The sequence below is a fragment of the Anopheles moucheti genome, chromosome 2 (assembly GCF_943734755.1).
Source record: "Anopheles moucheti chromosome 2, idAnoMoucSN_F20_07, whole genome shotgun sequence".
In the NCBI taxonomy this organism is placed as follows: domain Eukaryota; kingdom Metazoa; phylum Arthropoda; class Insecta; order Diptera; family Culicidae; genus Anopheles; species Anopheles moucheti.
Genome location: NC_069140.1, coordinates 45,611,339 through 45,631,097, shown reverse-complemented (window position 1 = coordinate 45,631,097; position 19,759 = coordinate 45,611,339). Strand labels below are relative to the sequence as shown.

At 47.8% G+C, this 19,759-nt stretch overlaps 3 protein-coding genes across 4 annotated transcripts; all 3 read right to left on the bottom strand.

Moving 5' to 3' along the window:
• Window positions 1-541: 541 nt before the first annotated feature.
• Window positions 542-3,269, bottom strand: LOC128296727 (ammonium transporter Rh type A). Of its 2 annotated transcripts, none has more exons than XM_053032206.1 (5): window positions 3,072-3,269; window positions 2,192-2,979; window positions 1,381-1,602; window positions 1,220-1,313; window positions 542-700 (listed from the first exon to the last, which is right to left on the bottom strand). In XM_053032206.1, the coding sequence occupies exons 1-5, from the start codon at window positions 3,247-3,249 to the stop codon at window positions 570-572; spliced, it is 1,413 nt and encodes a 470-aa protein (XP_052888166.1). In that variant the 5' UTR covers window positions 3,250-3,269; the 3' UTR covers window positions 542-569. The 2 variants fall into 2 exon arrangements, with proteins under 2 accessions (XP_052888166.1, XP_052888167.1); XM_053032207.1 differs by having other exon boundaries at window positions 1,414-1,602.
• A 1,322-nt stretch (window positions 3,270-4,591) lies between these two features.
• LOC128298296 (uncharacterized) lies at window positions 4,592-5,812 on the bottom strand. Its single transcript, XM_053034041.1, has 3 exons — window positions 5,618-5,812; window positions 5,012-5,095; window positions 4,592-4,946 (listed from the first exon to the last, which is right to left on the bottom strand). Exons 1-3 carry the CDS (start codon window positions 5,661-5,663, stop codon window positions 4,783-4,785), a joined length of 294 nt encoding a protein of 97 aa, XP_052890001.1. The 5' UTR covers window positions 5,664-5,812; the 3' UTR covers window positions 4,592-4,782.
• A 365-nt stretch (window positions 5,813-6,177) lies between these two features.
• LOC128297077 (dynein axonemal heavy chain 3) lies at window positions 6,178-19,402 on the bottom strand. Its single transcript, XM_053032640.1, has 14 exons — window positions 18,695-19,402; window positions 17,661-18,622; window positions 17,412-17,596; window positions 17,056-17,321; window positions 15,764-16,984; window positions 14,403-15,692; window positions 13,780-14,333; window positions 13,499-13,703; window positions 10,694-13,430; window positions 10,502-10,631; window positions 7,902-10,433; window positions 7,477-7,816; window positions 6,786-7,409; window positions 6,178-6,480 (listed from the first exon to the last, which is right to left on the bottom strand). Exons 1-14 carry the CDS (start codon window positions 19,322-19,324, stop codon window positions 6,178-6,180), a joined length of 11,979 nt encoding a protein of 3,992 aa, XP_052888600.1. The 5' UTR covers window positions 19,325-19,402.
• Between the last annotated feature and the right edge of the window lie 357 nt (window positions 19,403-19,759).

The following is a 19,759-nucleotide window of genomic DNA, read 5'->3' as shown; positions in this document are numbered from 1 at the left end:
ATGCAATATGTCCCAAAAGGTGTATGTGATAGTGGCGCCGGTTTTTCACTCGACAGGATCTGGACGACATCTTATCCAAATTCGCTTGTAGTATGGACTGAGCTAGTTTTAGCGTTCTGTTCATGTCAGGAAAATGTCACTGTCACTGATTAAGCCTGAAACATTTTTGAAGACCATTAAAAAGCAATTTAGAGCACAGTCCGCCAAACGGTTGTAATGCCAGATAAGGAAGTAAGAGGACCAAAAATGGCAAGGAAGAACTTAGAAGATCGATACACCAAAAAGAAAAAAAATAATTTCGTGAATTCTCAGACAGGATACGAAATTCAACTGGACGGGGACCTTAAAAACCTTAAAGACCTTGAAGAATGGCCTTCTAGTTAATTAAAATGAATAGTTCAAATGCTAGAAGACCTCTCGAATGCTTCAATAGTGTCTTAAAACTATCTTAAAAAGAAAATTTCGGAGCTTATTTTGCTTATGGATTAGTGGTTTTGTTTTAATTCGATTTATTTAAAATATCGAACGCGTTAATACTGCATGTTGAGGCGTTTTTCGACATTCGTTCTCTACTGGTGCGTGGATTCGTTTGTTTCTGCAGTATTCTTCGATTCCTCCGATGGCGTTTCCCAGAAAGCATCATCTTTGTGTAGCTCATGTTCTTCCAACTGACGAACTGAGGGTGACTTGAGTATCAATCCTGGAAAAAAGGGAAAATCGCAATGTAGATACCGTGGATGGTCCTAGTATTCGTTCTTGCTTCAAAATAAATTTGCAAATAATTAAATAAATGGATGTAGCAATAAACATCAATCAACTGGAATGGATAAACGTAAGATGACACATAATACAGCTGCAAGAAACAATTAAAGCATCTAACATATCCATCAATAAATAAAGTGCACAGTGCAAACGATGGTCAACATCTAGGGACACAACTTTGAATACGTAACCACCTTTTAAAGGCACGACTAAACAGAACGTGAGCTTTCAGTGTGATTGGGTTAGTTCCGGTTACAGGCTGCAATTGCGTTGGTTTTGTGTTTGCTTGTAGTAACCACCAGAGGGCATCGTTGCACTGTTCCGATGCCGATAAGCGATTGCCGAACATGTTCATTCTAACGATAACTCCTAACGAGCGGCGCATGTCAGCAAAAGGTACGGGCTGTTATGTTGACTGTCTTGGATGTGAGCTCACACACGATGCTGATTTACTTACCCGTTAGTAGACCACCGGCTATGGCAATTGCCATCGTCAATCCAATTGCCATCAGCTGGAAGGCACCCTGCTTAGCTCCGGAGCGACCGTAACCCTAGCAGAGCGTAATGGGAGATATAAGTCAATAAAAGTGTTACCTCCACTGCAAACAGATCACTTACACCAATGACGTATTCGAGCGGTTCCATTTCAGCTCCAGTGTGGCTGGTGGCGTTCGGATTCTGCATGGCGGGGAAAATGGTAGTCAACGAGCTGCCATATCTCTCAGCACTGGCAAACGTTGCATAGATGGCAGAGAAAATGGCCGACAGTACTGCCGGCATGCCGTGCAGGTTGTGTACACCACACGTGTCCGCAATACGCAGGTTTGAAAGTATGGCAGGCTGGAAAAAGCATGGTATATTGGTTTAATATCAAAGAAATGTGGGCCCCCGTTCTAATCACATTTGTTTTAATTTTAATCTATAAAGTCAATGACATAAAAATATAATTCGTTTGCCTTTCTTCAACAAAAAAAAACCCCTCCAAAACCCATTCGCTAATGAATTTACTGCAACCGAACACGGTTATTTGTATCAATCGAACCTGCTGGTTGGTTGAACAAATTGTTAGTGAGTGCTAAATGGAGCACTTTGAGTTCGCTCGTTATCACTCGTGTGCTAAAATGTTCCGAAAACAGCCTCTCGGGCGGACAGATATTGGGATTATTTTAAAATTTAAAAAGGTTGCTAACAAAACAGAAATGATTTCGTTAGCAACGTTTAACAGCTGGACCCACTGTTCGGGTTGCGCTGGAGATAAAATGATTTGCTACCATGGCAACGAATCTGATGGAGAATCTGATTAAAATTTGTAGTTTTTTTTTCTCTCCTTCCCCTTTACGCAATATGAGACGCGCGAGAGATCGTTGGTTAGATAGAGGCGGTGGGTAAACATCACATGAGATCCACATTAGCTTACGACATTGCTTACCGTGAGGTACCGATAACCCAGCACAGATATGACGCCTGCAATAACACCGACGATCAGTGCACCGAATGGGTGGATCAGCAGGTTACAGATTGATCCTACGGCCACACCTCCAGCAAGGGTAGAATTCTGTACGTGCACCATATCCAGCTTATGTTCGTGAGATACTAGCGCCGACAGTACGAACGTGGTCACCGTAGCACCGGCCAGCGAGAGATATGTGTTGATAATGGCACGCTCCTGATCAGCCCCATCCACCAGCGCCGAATTGAAGCTGGGCCAGAAGATCCACAGGAAGATCGTTCCGATCATGGCGCTAATGTCCGAGTTGTAGGACGAACCTTCCAGCGGGCCTGCCTTGGCCAGTTCTTTCTTTGGACGCAGCATAAAGCTTACGGCCAGGCCAAAGTAGGCTCCGAAAGCGTGCACCGTTATTGAACCACCGACGTCGGTCGCCTTCACTAGCTCCAGCTGCAGGTACTCGTTGCCCGCGAAGATCGCGATCTCCAGGATGCCCATAACGAGCAGCTGTATGGGGGTGGTACGACCCAGCAGGGCACCCATGCTGATGAGGACGGCTGCGGCAGCAATATCCGCACCGATCAAATTCTGCAGCGAGATCGGTATGATCCCATCCTCCATCTCGTAGCAACCGCGCATTATGATCGCCCACTGGACGACGAGCGAGGCCACCAGCAGGTTAAGTCCCGATGCGCTAAAACCGTACCGCTTGAGGAACGTCATCAGAAATGCAAAACCGGCAAAGATCATCACGTGTATGTCTTGGAAATCTGGAAGTGAAGAGGAAAGTGGGAAAGGAAAGGCAAAAAGGGGGTTTGAAACCAGCTGACCATCGGTGCGGCTTCGCTGTGCTGGACCTTACGGGGATATTTGCGAAGCGTTGACTCCATGGGTTCGGAAGTGGCGGCCCGGGCCGTTTCATTTTTAACGGGCAACAATTCCTTAGCATAATCGGTGCAGAATCCGAACACGATTATAAACACGACCTGCACGATCAGTAGCAGTGCGTAACCGGATGTAGATGATCCCGGTGTATGCATGGTGAATAGTTCACTTAAACCTTTTTGTTTTTTGTTTTTTGTTAAAGACAAGATCACTTTTCTACCGAGTGATGACAAATCCACGGAGCGTTAGCCGTGGTACATTTTTATCCACGAGCTGTCCAAATGGAACTGATTTCCGCGGTTGATGCGTTGATGTACGATGGTTTGGATTTGGGGTTGATGGGGATAGAGCTAACACGCGAGAAAAGGGGATCGCTAAGCGCGGTGGATGATAATGATGCTTCCGCACAACGGGAGCGATGGAACGGTTTATATGGACAGAAAATAATTATTTAGTCTAACTTTCCTGGAAGGGGAAAATGAATTTTCCCGAGGAGAATAAACGCCACACAGCGATGCAGAAAGTGAGCGACAGAGCGTACTTCATTAGCATGGTGGAATGCACAATTTGAATGGAAGTGATACAATTTGCGCACACTGTGCATGTCCATCAAACATGCGGCCCGGTACGGTACGGTCAAATATCTGAAGTGGTCCAAAATCAACCCCATCCTAGGGTATGCCACCCAACCGCCAGTGAGGGATCCGCCTGGTCAACGATGATTGAAAGTGAACATTTAAATTAGGAGAAGGGGGTAAATGAATAATGTAAATTTATACAAATCGTTAGCCCCCCCCCCTCCTGCCGTTTGAAACTCCCCTTGTGTCCTCCCCTTTCTGCTCCTGCACAGAATCTGTTTGACCGTGACCATGGATTAGCGCAACCATGCAGATTTCAGACCTGTGTGCCGTGCTTGAAAATTTATGAAGCAATTCAACGAAATCTGCACACCGAGTCAAAATCGTTCACTGGTTGGGCCCGGGGTTTAGTAGTACGCTTGGTGTGCTTGAAAGTGAATTTAATTTGAAGTGTATATTCTCGATCGATCCGTCCACCCACGACGCGTTGAAGTTGAACGGCCAACGGATAGATTGATTTTCCGAACGTTTCGGAGGAGGAAGATGTTTTGTTGATGTTCCTCAATCTCTCTCTCTCTCTCTCTCTCTCTCTCTCTCTCTCTCTCTTTCAAATCAAATATGGAAACAGTTCGATTGCGTTACCGCAATGTCTGCTTTCGAGTTGAAAATCAGCAATCGAAACGTGTCGGGCAAGTGTTTGCTGTAACCGGATTTTTCTGTGTCAATAAAGAAAACCCAATACGTGACGCTTTCGGTCACGCAATGTCAAATGTGTCTCTGGAGACAGTAATCGGTATGGTAATACGGTCTCTTAATTATTGATGAGACGGTTACGGTAACTGCAAACCACATAACACACAACACACAACATGTTTCATGAACGAAAGTGAGGAAAATTGTTAGTGAAATTGAACTGGATGTTTATTGATTTGCCGGATCCTGGTTACACCGGTTAATGACAACGCTGGGTACGCTTAAAATCTACCGGAAGGATTCAGTATTGCAGTTGCCATTTGTACACGGAAGCAAGGCGCCATGGTGAGGTGGGATGGTATTACGGAAAGGTTGTTGTGGTTTTTGTTGTTGCCTTACAGTACAGCACTACATCGCTCAGGAACTGTACTCATCCTGCATGGCCGGTGTGTACGAGGTAACGTTCTCAATCGGTGCATTGAGAACGATCTTGCGGAACACAAGATAAGCTATACCGCCGATGAGTAGATTCACAATCGCGACTATCGTAATGATGGCCCACGCTGGAATCATCGGACCACCTGCAAATTGAAACGTTGATTAATGAAAGCCCCAAGGCTGTGTGAACGTGCGTTGCGTGACTCACGTTTGAACGTTCGATTGATAGTACGGCGTCCACGGAGAATCTTTCGGCGTGCCTCCGTTTCATCCAAACACATGCTCAAGACGACTGGGGTTGGGAAGAAAATATCGACAAGAAGCAGAAAATATTAGATAAACAAGGTTTTTGGAATCGGTTGGTTTAATTAAACTTTACACAGCTTCGACTCATGCTGCATAACGCTATTGGTTATGGGCCGCTGTACGTGATTCAGATACCAATTCATCCTAACTACTGGTTGAGGTCACAGTTCCTCCACTTTTATGGCCATTAAAAAAGCCGCCTTGAGAGAAAGATGCCGCTGATTTGATAAACTCCATTGGAGATTATTATTGCACTGACCTAATCTTAACACGAATAGCAAACGTTTTGTGCGTTTGCAGCCGTTTATGCTCTGCCCATGAAACTTAACAAGACGTGTTCGTAGCTTTCTCATCATAATTTGCAGTCCTATTTCAAACATTTTGTAATACAAGCACACATCCATCCATCTTTTCTCAGCACAGGTGAAGTAATGCTTCGTTCCAGGAAATATTCTAACGATGAATCACTCAAGGTGATACGAGACCCAGTTGCGCTATTGATAATTACCGAGCATGAGCGTGAAGTACACTGCTTTGTTCTTTATGAGATGCATCCTTCTAAACTTGGTAAGAAATATATCCACTTTAACTATACAAACAGCTTCTTTTTAACACTTTAGCTACCGAATTCACCCACTGTAGCAGTTATTAGTTCACTTTTAGTTAAAATTTGTTAGCTGATTCTATCTGCTGCGAAGCGTTGTAGCACAATAAGACCCGTTCGTTTCTGGCGGTTACACCCTAACGAGGTTTTTCCTATCTGCTTTCGATTGGCAAACGCGGGGTGATAGCGTAAGATAAGATAGCGACGGTACGTACCTAACCCGTGTGTACGATGCGTTCCCGCTATGGCACCTGTTGCGTCGTTTAACGGGCGAAGTTACCTTCCCTGGTAACGGCAAATGTGATAAGATAAGAGAAATCGTCGAGAAACGGACTCGATCAAACGACTACAGATTTATTTTTAATAGGGTTAGGTGCCACACCAAAACAGCCAAACGGACAAAGTGAAAATATTGTGATAGTAACAAAAAAAAAAAAACGAGCGATAGCATTGGTTCGAAATCTTCAGTCATCCAACTGACAGAGACAAGCGGTTCCTCGAAGAACCCAGTGCTCGAGCGGCATATGTGTGTCAAGCTCGAGGAACATGACGAAGTTGGTCGAATGTCCGGTGGTGGATAGAACTCCGCGACGTTCACTAGTCTTATAAATGGGACAGTGGTAGCGAAGGCGCTCTTGGTCATTCTTTTCGCTTTTCAGTAATGGAGTCATCGAAATGATGGGCAGCGTGTCGTACAGGATGCGTGACAGTGGCTCGTCTAAGCGCATGCTCTCCCGGTTCCATCGAGCACCTTCCAAGTAAAGACCCTGTGAATAATGTAAAGCGAGTTATGTTAGCGATAGTCCCAGCTACGATTATTAGAAAATGTGATTTAGTTGGAGCCTGTTGGAGAAATAAACTTGACAGATTCGTTTGATGTGATGTACTTACGTCGAACAGTACGAAATCTACGTTGATGCGTCGTTTGTCCTTGTGTAATGCAGCGTGTTAAATGGGGGTGATTTTGGTCGTTAAAATGTTAGTGTCTTGATGAACAATAATCATGAACAGTGTCTGCTAATTAATATACCAGTAACATATTTGATTCACTACCGACTACTGCATTGCTTACCTTAACAAACGTAGCCACCTCCGTCGAATCTTTGATTGCTTCGTCCGACTCAAAACTCGTCACATCAAAATCCATCACCAACTCATCGATGCGAAGCTTAAATTTGCGCGAATGGTTCTGCATGATACCAGTGAGAAAGGACTGCGTGAAGTAGAACCCGCTCATCCAGTACACGTTCGGTTCCCCTTCGTCGATCCAGCGCTGGAAGAATGCCAACCGTTGGACGAAATCGTTTACGTAGCTGCCGAGTGGCTTCAACGATGGGTAGCTCTTCGACAGCCATGCCTTTGGCACACGCGAGATCTTCATCGCACGATAGATATTTTCCAGCTCCGGTATCATGCTGATCTGCCCCCTGATGGCACGCTGCACATCGACAAGGCTGAGCCGGATGTACTCCAGCAGCCGGTTGAAGCGCGTTAGCTCTTGGCGCAGCACGGTATTCATGGAGTTTTCGTACTCGATCGGGTACAGTTCGGCGACGGCTTCAACATCGTAGAGGTTGGGAAGCTTTTTGGCGATCTCAGTGCACAGTAGCAAAACCGGATCGTCTTTCTGCTCCATGTCAGACGAGGCCGTTCCAGCGAAAAGGTGTGTTTGGGTGAGTAACACTCGATTTAGTAACTGCAATGAGAAGCGCATGATGCTGTAATGTGATTGTTGACAGGTGCCACTAGTTGATCGTACATACCGACGATGTTTCATCAATATTGCGCGTGATGTCAGCATTTTCATGCAATCCAAACACCTCAGGATGGGCGATCATGGGTAATGTGGAGATATAGGCAAGTGCTTCCTTGCCAGTCGGCAGCTCCGGTACTTTGTAGCGCCCCGACTCTGTCAGCTGGAAGTTGGGGATGTCGATCGTATTTTGATTGTAGATCCGATTCAACAGAGCCATCAACAAACGTCGATCCTTATCGTCCGTGACACGCCCTCCATAGTTGCACTCGCCCGTAAGATATATGTGTCCCTCGAACGGAATCTTGTGGTACTGATTGAGAAACATCTTCAACTGCATCAGCGAAATTCTGTGGGATGTAATAAGCACAGGAGGTAGGTAGTTAAATTAAGAAGTAGTTGCCTAACATAAAATAAAAAGGGAAGAACCCTTACTTTAGATCCGATTCATTGAACTCGTACGGAATGTTCCAACCCAGTGGACCGAACTTGCAGCGTTCCTGCACAACAGCATGGAAAAACACAAGCGAGAAGACTCCTCGCAGCCACACCTTGCCGAGATCTCCATCGAAAGCATCCGAATAGAAGGTGTTGTTGGACAGTGGTTCCGTGCTGAAGATGCGTTTCATATTGTTTTTCACACCCTTCGGAGCTTCATTCGTCATTTTTACGCTGTTTTGTAGGATGGACACCGGGAACCGACGGCTAGGGTATGATGTACACCATAAGCGATACTTTGGGTGCACCGATTCGTACAGGCTCGAGTCCATGCAAATCTTCTCCAGCTCGTCCATGTACGACTCCGCTACGTGACAATTCTGAAGAATGACCCAATAGCCTAACTTGATGGCATCCAGTATAGTGCGCGTAGCCTTCGGACCCTGTCCCTGTCCAAGCGAGATCACACGGCAGTCATCGCTCATGTAGTGAGCGTTGGCGAACGTAAAGATGTTGTCCATCGGATCCGAGCCGGGCGATAGCATAAATATGAGTGGAATTCGGGGGGACGAATCGCGGTACGAAGTTTCCAAATTGAACTGTGGAGGTTCGACGTACGTTTTGCCAATATATTGTACGATGAAGCGCTGCAATCCAGGGACCACTTTATCCGGCCGCAGACACTTGAGAACGATTAGTTTGATAATGTTTTCATGCTGATCGTACGGTTCCGGCAGCGGATGCGCGTCGGGATCGTTCAGATCGTTGTAAGCTTTCCATTGCTCAATGTCCCGCATGAACGATTGCGGAAGTTCTTTGAGCGATGGGAGCGATCCGGCACGCACTATTTCTGACCAGCATTTATCTGTTAGCCAATCGGGTGCGGGATTAGGATAAGGGTTGTCCAGCGCCAATCCACCGGCCAGCAGGAAGGACAATTCCGAATCCTTAACGTCTCCCCGGCCACGCATGATGCCAAGACAGAGCACGAACGAAAACATTAGCTTATCCTTCTCGAACAACGACCGGCACACGTTATTGTAGATGGCCATAGTGAAGTAATCGGTTAGATGCTTCAAACGTTGCTCCAGATCATCGGATTTGGGTGAGTTAAGGATCGCCTGTACGAAGATGTTCAGGAACCAGGTCAAGTTGAACTGGTACATGGGATCGATATTGGCCAGCTCGGCCGTACAGAAGAAAATCACAGCCGAGTGGCGTGCTACCGGTATGTACTGTTGTCTGGCCGCATCAATTTCCGCCTCCGTAGCCACGGCAACAATCTGTTTCGCCTGTATCTCCTCCGAGAGTTGCTTGCTCGACGTGAGAATGTCAATAGCGTTTTCATCGTCCAAAATATTTCCTTCCGCTGTCGAGAGCACCTGCAAAATCTTGGCTTCCGCGTTGTATAACGCTTCCTGGTTTTGGGCCGACTCTATGATGAGCGATTCCTTTTTCTCCTGCAAATCTGGACGCTCCTGTATGATGACCGTTCCCAGCAGCTGCGATCGCAACCCTTGCTCCGTGATCATGAAGTTCATCAGCGTTACCATGACGGCCGTTTCGGGCAGATAGTGCGGATTGCGCAGGTTGGTCGTGATGTAGAATCGGAAGTTATCGTTATACTCCACCATACCGTCACCAAACTTAATGTTGTACGCTCCTTTCTGGTATATGATGTTTTTCTCGAGTATCGAGTTGAATCCGGAATCGATGTTTTCGCCTACGTTTTCCAGCAGCACCGGATACCCGTTGATGATTGCGTTCTCCACGATGCGCATGTAGTTGGCTTCCATTTGCTGAATGATCTTGAGATTGTTCGCTTTCTCCATGTTCTTCACCCACTTATTCGCTTGCCCCTCCGGGTCAATCATGAGCGGCCAGCGCCGCGCGTGCTTCACGATAATTCCGTTCTCAACGGAAAAGTTATCCGTCGGTAGACCCCAGTTGGACCAGCTACGTATTTGTAGCGGATTCCCGAGTGTGGTGATCAGGGAGAAATTCTCCGTGCAGGGTATGCGCCGTGTAACGGCTTCCACGTTCCATTCTTGCACGATTTTGGATCGAAATTCGGTGGTGAAGCAACCGAGATAGGCCACACACCCAGCTGCTAATAACACATCACCAACCACATTGCTCAGGGATTGGTGCAGGTTGAACGCACACTCGGACCAGCGTCGCTTTTCTCCACCAAGTCCACCGATCAGCTGCTCCGCCCGGATAAGCTTCTTTTCGCAGCTGTCAATTTCATCCTCGAGTCGTTTCTTTTCGCGGGACTTTTCTGCAAAGAAGTCATTCAACTTCTGCAGCTTATCGAGAATTTCCTGCAGCTCGGCCCGCTTGGAGTTGAGCTTTTCCATCTGCATAGCCAGTTCGGCTTCCGCTTCGGCTAGTGCAATCTTTTTCGGTGCGACAATCTTTGCGACTCGGTCGTAGATCTCCATTGCCCGTACCCACCGGCAGAGTCCTTCGCAGGCCATCGAAATGCTCTTGATCTTTTCCGGGACAAACTCACGGTCAGCTATATACCTGTGGGGGAAGGTAAGCAAAAGGTGGGATCTCAAAAACGAACATGAAGTTCGTCGAAAGACACTTACACTTCGCGGATTTTTTTCATAACAGGTATGGGAATGTTGTCCTTGTCGAAGGTCTTCAAGCTATCGAGGAATTTCAGGTCACCAAGCATCTTTTGCGAAGGTCCCCAGTAGTCTTCCACCAGATGACCATCTGAAAAAAGAATGTGAGGGTAGATGAAATGTGCAATACTGACTGACTGACTGAGCACTCACTCGGGTCGGGCTTCCTATCCGGCTTAATGCCTCGAATGACGCAGACTGCTTCCAGCACGAGCTTCACTCCCGAGGGAGGATTTTTCATCGACTTTACCACAGTAATGTCTGCCGGCTTGAGAGTGTCCAGGGCTGAAAGGGCAGCCTCCAGGGCCGGTACGGCTTCCTGTAGGTCGCTTTCACAATCATCCTTAATCGCTTGCGCTGATGCGGCCGCTTCGTTCGCTGCTGTTTCATCGGCACCGACAATTTCCTTCTTCTTTTCAGCTTCCGCCGTTTCGCGCTCAATGTTTACCATGATTTTCTCCGTTTCGTCGGACGTTTGTTTGAGCATCGGCTGTAAATCTTGCAACTGGTTCTGCATGACCGATACCTGGCCGGCGGCAAAGTCTAGCTTCTCCAGCCCGGTTGTGTAGCGGTCGCGTTGCGTAATCGTTTCGGAGTATTTCTTGTGGTACAAGTCTTTGAATGATCGTAACATCTCCAGATACGACGTCGGCGTCACGTAGTTGCGTCGACCCAGCTCGAGGAAGAATCGGTTCGAGTTCTCCACGACACTTTCGTTGAACACCAGCACACAGTCGATCAGCTTGCACTCTAGCGCGGTCAGCTTGCGTACCTTTTGGTCCTTCTCGTCCACCGGTTCCACCGCCTCGATGCTCGATGACTCGCGTGACATCGACAATCGCTCCTGGCTGGCGACGAGATCCATCGAGCGAATGAAAAATTCCGCCACCTTTTGCAGCGCATCATCGGGCCAAGCCGTAAACCAATCGATTGTGCAGCAATTGATGAGGGAAGGATAGATGCGTAGCCGCTTCTTGAACGAGTCTCCGATCGGTGAGAACGCTAGCGCTATGTGCAGGTTCTCGCGTACACGCTCCACAAAGAAGCTGTAGAGCGACAGCGCTGTCAGATCGATTGGCTTGTTCGTGGCCTGGACGATGATTTGCATTTGTTCGAGGATCACCGCCTTCTCTTCGGCCTGGAACAGGTTGGGCAGGTCGGCGGTGTTGAGCAGCGAATTGATGTCCTCCACGAAGGCTTCCTCCTTTGCCTGGGAGTCGTTGAACAGGAACACGGTGCGCTTTCCGTCGCAGCCCGCATACATCAGCAGTTTTTTCATATCCTCGCGCCACTCGTTGAGTGTGTAGCTGCGCGTTACCTCGACTTGAAATACGTGCGAATCGCTCATGCTGGATGCTAGCTTTACAGCACTGCGACGTCCAGAGCCACCGAGGCCCACCATGAGCAAATGTCCTCGTGGCATCTGAAGCACACGCGATACGCGGGAAATGTGTTCAATGGCAAAGCGGAACAGCACTAAGTTCATGGGCGATTTCGAACGTTCGTTGTACTCGGTCAGGTAGAAGTTGATGTTCTTTTCAAGCTGTTCCCAGTTGTCCACTTCGTCATAGATGCGCGTTACGGCCGCAGGTTCCATGTAATTACCGAACAGCAGATCTCGGATGTGCTTATCTGATACCTTCTGGCCCGGTTCGAGACGCTCGCCGAAAGCTTGCTCGAGCTTCAAGCGTAGATGCGTAACGCATGCTTCATCCACCAGACGAAGTAGTTTCAGCTTATCGTCATCATCTACCAAGCGATCGCAGAAAACACGATACGTTTCGTGTAGCCAAAGTCGCACAAGCTTCTCCGGATCGGGCAGCTTCTTCGAGGGCAATAGAACGATTCCTTGATACACGCGAGAAACATCGCGCAGCGAGAACAGATAGTGCGACTTTGCCGGTGTCGGAAGAAAGTTTTCGATCGCGCCACGGTACACGGCGATTGCCGCTTGACTGAGTAGCTTGCTGAGTCGGGCAACAGGCTCCGGGAAACCTTTCGCAAAGTGCCAATCCCCGATGGAGGAGAAAATGCGCATCAACGTATTATCCTCGAAGGAATCTATCGACATCACGAACGTATGCCGATAGAGGCGCTGTGGGATGTAGTTACTGCCACCGATTGGTCCCATCGCAGCGATTAGCAGTAGGTCGATCAGTTCGATCTTGGATGTATCGCGCAGATCAGACCATATACGGTGGTCGAGCCATGTACGCACGAGTTCGAGTGGTGGCTGTGAACCATAATCATCACGGGCGGGCATCGCAAGATCATCGATGAAGTTAACACACTCCTTGCCAACCGGCGGTCCATACACACCTTTTCTTCGACGGTCCAGCTTGCTCATGATCGTATCCTGTACCTGGGCCGCAGTGCTTCGGGCCGAACAGTTGATAATGTTTGAGATGAATTTCGTCTTCGGTAGCTCGCGAATGTAGTTGGAGATGGTAGCACTCTTGCCCGTACCGGTTGGACCGGCAAGCAATATCGGGATACCGTGGCGAACGCAAAGGTTGGTCCAGTACAGAATGTACCCGGTTTCTTTGGTAGGTATCATCAGCTCGGACACTATGCAGGATTCGGGCAGGACGAGCTCTTCGGTTGTTTGCCACGGCCACCAATTCTCGTGCTCGTCGTATCGATAGTCCATGAAGTTCATCTTTTCTGGATACATCTGGCCCCGGTTGAGCGAGAAGTGTTTTGGTTTGGGGTGATCTTCATTGCCACCGTAGAGGATCTTGCGCAGCAAGGGATCGATCATTTTACGTCCCTCGTTGGTGACGGACGAGAAGTAGCCCCATGCATAGCAAAAGAGGAAAGTCTGTTGAAACTGTATTTGGGTGTAGTTTGTTATGCGTGTGCAAAATATGGAGAAGAACTTGGAGAACATCTGAAAGCGTATAATAGTAGCGTAAGTATACTTTATGTTAGGTAATGTGTAAGTGGGTTGTACAGTACCATATAACATTGCATCTCGGAGATTGGCAAGACGGTTTTAACCATTTTGAGAAATTTTAATGCTGGCGGGATCAACCATTCCACTAGCTGTTCAAAGACACCGATGCTGATTTCGGAGACTCCTTTCTCTTCTAGCACCAGCAAGAACGACTTGTGCAGAGCAATCCAACCAAGCTGGTGTGGTTCCATGTAGATCATACCGCATCTAGAAATAGGAGGAGAGTTGCATAGCCAGTTTTGTCCATAAACGAAATTATCACTAATAGACCCCGAATGACTACCTGGACACGGTTGCAGGCGAAGCTTGTTCCAGATCAACTGGTTCGAAGACGAGATTCATGAGCTTAGTCATCTGAATGATTTCACCGGACATCAAGCAGAGTTTCTTGTTGTCATCGAGCACCGTGTTTAGATTCTCGATCCACACTGCATCAACCGGCCCATCAAACAGAATCCACTGCCGTTCCGGGCTCGTTGTGTTAACCATTTCGCGGAAGGTGTTCGCTAGCACCCCGTCCGACCATTCGTGTGACGCCGGATCGAAGCTACCGTACAGTTGGCCCATGGAAATGGACTTTGGATTGATGATGCGATATTGTACGCCTTGCTCCTCACATTTCGGTCCCTTCTCGAGGCGTAGTTCGCGCAACGTTTCCGCCAACACCTGATAGGCCGTCGTTTTACCACCCATCGAATCGCCCACTATCATTAAACCGTGGCGCACGAGCATCATCTCGTAGATTTGCATGATCTTGTCTATGTACCAGGCCGTCGGCTGTAGCTTCCGTTTAACCAATTTTACGAGCAATATGCGCACAATATCGTCTCGGGCAGGCTGAAAACGGGCAAGCGAAAGTGGAATGTGAAATAGCATGTGAAACGCATAACGTAATGGATAACCTACCGGAGGAAGATTAACGCCAGGAAACAGATCCTTATAGATACCTTCGAACAATGGTATGTCCTGTTGCAGAAACTTTGGCAGATTCACATCAATAATAGCACGCAGTACGATTTGATCCTCCGCCAGGTGTGGTTGGGTGCGGCGTAATGAACCAGCTGCCATTAGTACAGACTTGACAGCACGCATGCCATAATCGTAGTGGAACTGAGAGGACAATTGTTCCGAGCATAGCTTGTACGTGTGCACGATTTTTTGGGCCAGTACACGGGCGTTATCAAACCCGTTCGAGTACAGTGTGATCTCACCGATCATGGCATAATCAGGAACCATCATGGCGACCGTGCGGAACAGCACTTTTAGATTATCTGGCAGCTCCGTACGCCCTGCGTAACCGGGATTCATCGTGATGAAGATGTTGCACGTAGGATCGAGCTTGAGGTGCGTATCTTCGAACGTAAATTTGGCAATTTTTTGAGCGATCGCATGCTGTATGGTGAGAATCTGTTGTGCTACGACTGATAGCACCTCCAGTTCGATGCGGTTGAACTCGTCGAAACATGCCCAGGATCCGGACTGTGCAAGACCTTTGAAGAATTTGCCCAACGCTTTGTAATCCAACCCATCGGAGCAGTTAAATACGACGCACTTCTTCGCGACTGCCTTGGCAAGGTCTTTGCAGGTTTCTGTCTTACCGGTACCGGCAGGACCTTCAGGTGCTCCGCCCAGGTTCAACTTGAACGCACCCATAAGCGTGCGGAAGCATCGATCGGTCAGTGGGGTTGTGACGAGACGCCCCGTATTACCAAGATACTCCATACCATACTTCAGATCCGTGGTTACCATACTGACGCCTACATAGCTTTGCTTGTCATCGTCATCAATGCGCCAGTAATAGCGGAGCTGCGAGAACCAGTTAAAATCACCAACATCAGCTATCTGCTTCTCCACAAGCAAATTAACAATATCCCGTCCGTGCACATCGACAACGATCAGTGCCTCGATCGTGATCGTTGCTCCAGGACTAAGGTTTCCTCGCACAAGATCCACCAACTCTGCTATCTGATTGCTGCAAGTCTTTGCGAACTGCGGTAGCTGTCCTTGTTGAATGGCTTCCTCTGCCTCCTCGGTCCATTTCAGACAGGACACCACTTGTACGGCTTGGCCGGGCCAATTTAGTACCCATACTTTACGTGGATCGTTCGGGTAGCGTTCGTACGACTGCCAGATCTGCTCCTTGACGCTTTCCAGCATAACGGTTTCGACCTCCTTAAGCCATTTTTCGACCAAACCCTGCCATAAAATAGAGTGGATTGAATTAGTAAAAAAGCAGTCAAGGATTCCTCTCTAATGTCCGCACTTACGTTAGCAAGGTTAGGGTTGACTTTTCGTACGCACGGTATCACTTCCTTTTCAGCCGATGTAATAGCAACGATCTCCATCTGCTGATCGAACTGCAGTGAGTGTATGCCTTCGAAGCACTTCTTCAGATGCGGCTGCACACGTAGTGGATCCTTTGTTTCGGACAAAATTTCCAGCAGCTCGTCGTTCGAGAGGAAAAAGAAGCGGGCGAAGAAGAGCCGCTTCTTCTCCAGATACATGTTGAGACCCTTCTGAATCTCCTCCAGATCGGTGTACGCTTTCCGGAGGGTGTTCAGCAGCTCTGGATAATCTGTCGCCTGGATGACGTGCGCATCGGCCGTGGTGTGTTTCATGATCTTGCGGAATACACGATCGACGGCCTTAAAGTGACGACCCTCTGTTGGCATCTGGCGTAGAATGTCTTCGGAGCTGAATATCGGCTCCAGATACATCCAGGTCGCCTGCACCTGCAGCCAGGTATCGATAATGTCTTGCATAGAAATGAGCTTATCCTCCCAGTTGTTTGCTTTCGTGCCGAGTGCAGCGATATACGGTGATCCTCGCATCGCCTGCGCCTTCAGAATGTGATCGTCCAGCAGCGTTTGGATTTCATCGACGGAGGATAGGATGTACATATCGCTGTCCCGGTACGGTACGCAAACGAATACCACGTCGGTCCACTCTTCCTGCATGTTTACGAGCTGGATGTTCAGCTCGTACTCTTTACCGGCCGCGTTGGAGATCTCCTCGAGACGCTCCTGTATTTTGACGATATCGATCTCCACCATTTGGCTGAGCGAATTGTGCACGGCAGGGTTCACTTCTTGGCCCAGTTCTTCCGAGATCTGCTTCCAGTGGCGATCGCACAGTCCCTGGCGACAGACGGACTCCAGTATCGGGAGGTACACCTTAAACTTTTCCACCTTCATGCGTATCTGTTCGGCGACACGCTTTGCCTGAGGGCTACCGGTGAGCTCCTTTAGCAGCACAGATATAGCTTGATACATTTCCTCAACCGCATTCCGTATAATGTCGGCATCGAGGTCTTTGAAAGGACCAAAGTACCACACCTCATGACAGGTATCAAACTTGTATGCTGTGTGCCACAGCTTCTCAACCGGTCCCATCTTTTCGATCATCTCATTGAGTGACGGGAAGAAGGACAGATCGATCTGGAGCAGATTCTCGTTGGTGTTGATTTCCTTCGCTTCTCGGCTACAATCCTGAAGAACACAATTATGTTAGCAAGCGTGTGTCATTGAATGGAAACCAAACCAAGCGTTCAGATAAATACTTCCAAAATCTTCATCAGTCCATCCACCGTATCGACTTTATCGCGCAGATCGTCCAACGAGAGCATTTCGCGTATTTCTCTCGTACGGAAGTGGTCCATCTTTTTCTTTTCCGTCATCAGATATTGCTCGAATTTGACGCGACGTTCACGCAGGGATGTTTCAAGATTTTCACGCACCACCGACAATCGGGCACCGCTTAGATCGAGCACCTTTTCCAGCTCTTTTGGCCACAGGAACAGTCGGGAGTTGAGATTGATGTCTTCCTCTAAGGTAGCGGAACGAGCGGAATGAAAAGAAAGAAACCGTTCTTGAGCACGAAATACTAAGTGATTGGAAGAAAAAAAAAGTTACATACGGTCAAGAATCGCATGAGTTAGCAAGAAAATAACCCGCTGAGCGACTTGTTTTATCTCCGACGTTAGCTGATACATGCGCTCCTCTCGGCACTGGGTAAGGTAGTTTTGCAGTGCGACCACTTCGGGCGTTTCCTTGGGACGCTCGCCAGCGTGTAGTGACATATCTTCGAATTCATCGCAAATTCTAGCGCAAGCAATACAAAAAGTAATGATTAATCTAGTTGCGTAAAGAGGCCACTCACACTCACCTTCTATTATCCACCTGGTTGAGCGTGATGAAATAGTTGATGACAAAGTTCTTGAGATCGTTCACCAGCTTTTCGAGCACCTTGTTTAATCTGCTGTTGTCGAGCATGAATAAATTCAGTGGTATAAAGTCACGCAGATAATAGATGCCATTTAGCAAATCGGTAAATTTTTGGACCAGCTCTTTAAAAATGTCCAGCGGTGGTAGTTCCAGCTGCGAAAAAATCCCCTCCGTTATCAGCTTCATTTTGTTTGCCAGCACCGGGAAATAGTACTCGTACATCGGATACAAGTACACCGTCGGACCGGTCTGGTTGGCAATGACAATCTTCTTCACACGCTCGTACAACTTCTTCATGTCATCGTTGTCGGTGCGTATGAAGTGCAGGTAGCCCAGCTGCTTTTCATCCTGCGTCAGATAGTACTCGAGCCTTGGGATCTTGTAGCCCACCTTTAAGATCTTGACGAAGTAACTTTTGAACAGATCGGGCAACTCTTCCATGTACGGATAGATGATAATCTTGCCACTGCTTTTCACAATAAAGGAAGTTCTCCGTTCATCGCCATTGGTCAGCACGAAGTCGTCCGACTCGGAGGCTAGTATGTCCGGATCATCGTCATCCACCTGGTACAGGGAAAGGTCCGTTTTCTCCGTAGTTTTCTCTATATCCGTATGGTGCTGTCCAACCACCGAAACGGTTAGCGTCATGAAGGGTTTCTTCTTCACTTTCGGTTCCTCGCCGGCAACATCGCCCTCCCGGTACACTTCCAGCGCTTCGACTAGATGATCGAGACTCTTTTTGATCAATTCCTGCAGATGGTACGAGGTGAGGGCGTGTATGCAGTTGAAAAAGATTGTGCCGCGTCCACCATGGGTGGAGTTTCGCGGTACCAGATCTTTCCAGTACTTGCGCATCACGTCCACCAGATCGGCGACCCGTGGCATCCAGTCGTTGATCAATATCTGGAAAAAGATTGAAATACGTTTTAAAGGAAGTTGTGACGAATTTTGCGTTGATAGCAGGGCATGTGTTACATCTCTCGTTATTCGACAGCTGTTGTGTATCATCTCGGTTATTTTATCCGCGTGCATTGGGATATCGGTGCTGTAGAATTTGACCGAATCGACGACCAGTAGATTGCTGTACAGCTTGTGCCATAGCATGTTGATCGCCTGCAGTACAGGGTGGTTTATCATGAGCACCTCTTCGAGTCGATTTTTTGCCAGCTGTATGGAGCACTTCCATGGTACCGGAGCGACCATAGTGGCGATCGGGAATTCGGGTGGTTCAATTGCAAGCTGAAGGCGCGATCGTTCCACTTCCGAGCGTAATATATAACGAAGAAATGCACGTTTTACATAGTACCGATAGTCTTCCTGCAGGTCCATCAGCAGAATGATGAAGAACACCGCCTGATCTCGAGACACGCCATGATCAGTATCGAAAAGATAGTCCATCAGCATCACCTCCGGGTATACGTTGGGCCACAGTTGTTCTTCTTCGAGCATAAACTTATACGCTTGCTTGAGATAGTTGAGCCGGTGATCCACCCGTGGAATGATCTTTTTGATAAGATGTGAAGGGTAGTGATCGATCTTCCGTACATCCAACTGATCTAGCACGTTAAGCGTACGCTGCTTCATTGCGTCGTCGAAGAAACACATCGCATGGCGAAAGTTGTGCTCGTAGCGTAACAGTATCTTGTCTTTTTGTTCATCGGGGTGAACAGGCAGTAAGGCTTGTAGGTATTTAAGTTTCCTGAAAGAAGATGGAGAGAGAGAGAGATAAGTAAAGGGATGAAGTAAAGTAAAGCAACAAGTACTTACATGCTTTCGGATTGTTTAAGTTTCTTGATGTACTGCTCGTTAGTAAGCCTTTTCTTCTTCACCTTCACCTGATAGACATTTTTGCTCTTTGAGGTACACTGCGAGGGAGGAAAAAAGGATATAATTTGCTTAGCGATATCTAGCATGAATCCAGCGATAATAGACAACATACAAACTGGGGTCTTCGTTCCTGCTCTTCCTTTTCCCGACGCCGCTTTTCAGCCTCTCGTATGCTTTTGGCGATCATCTTATCCAGATGTTTCTGAATGCGGC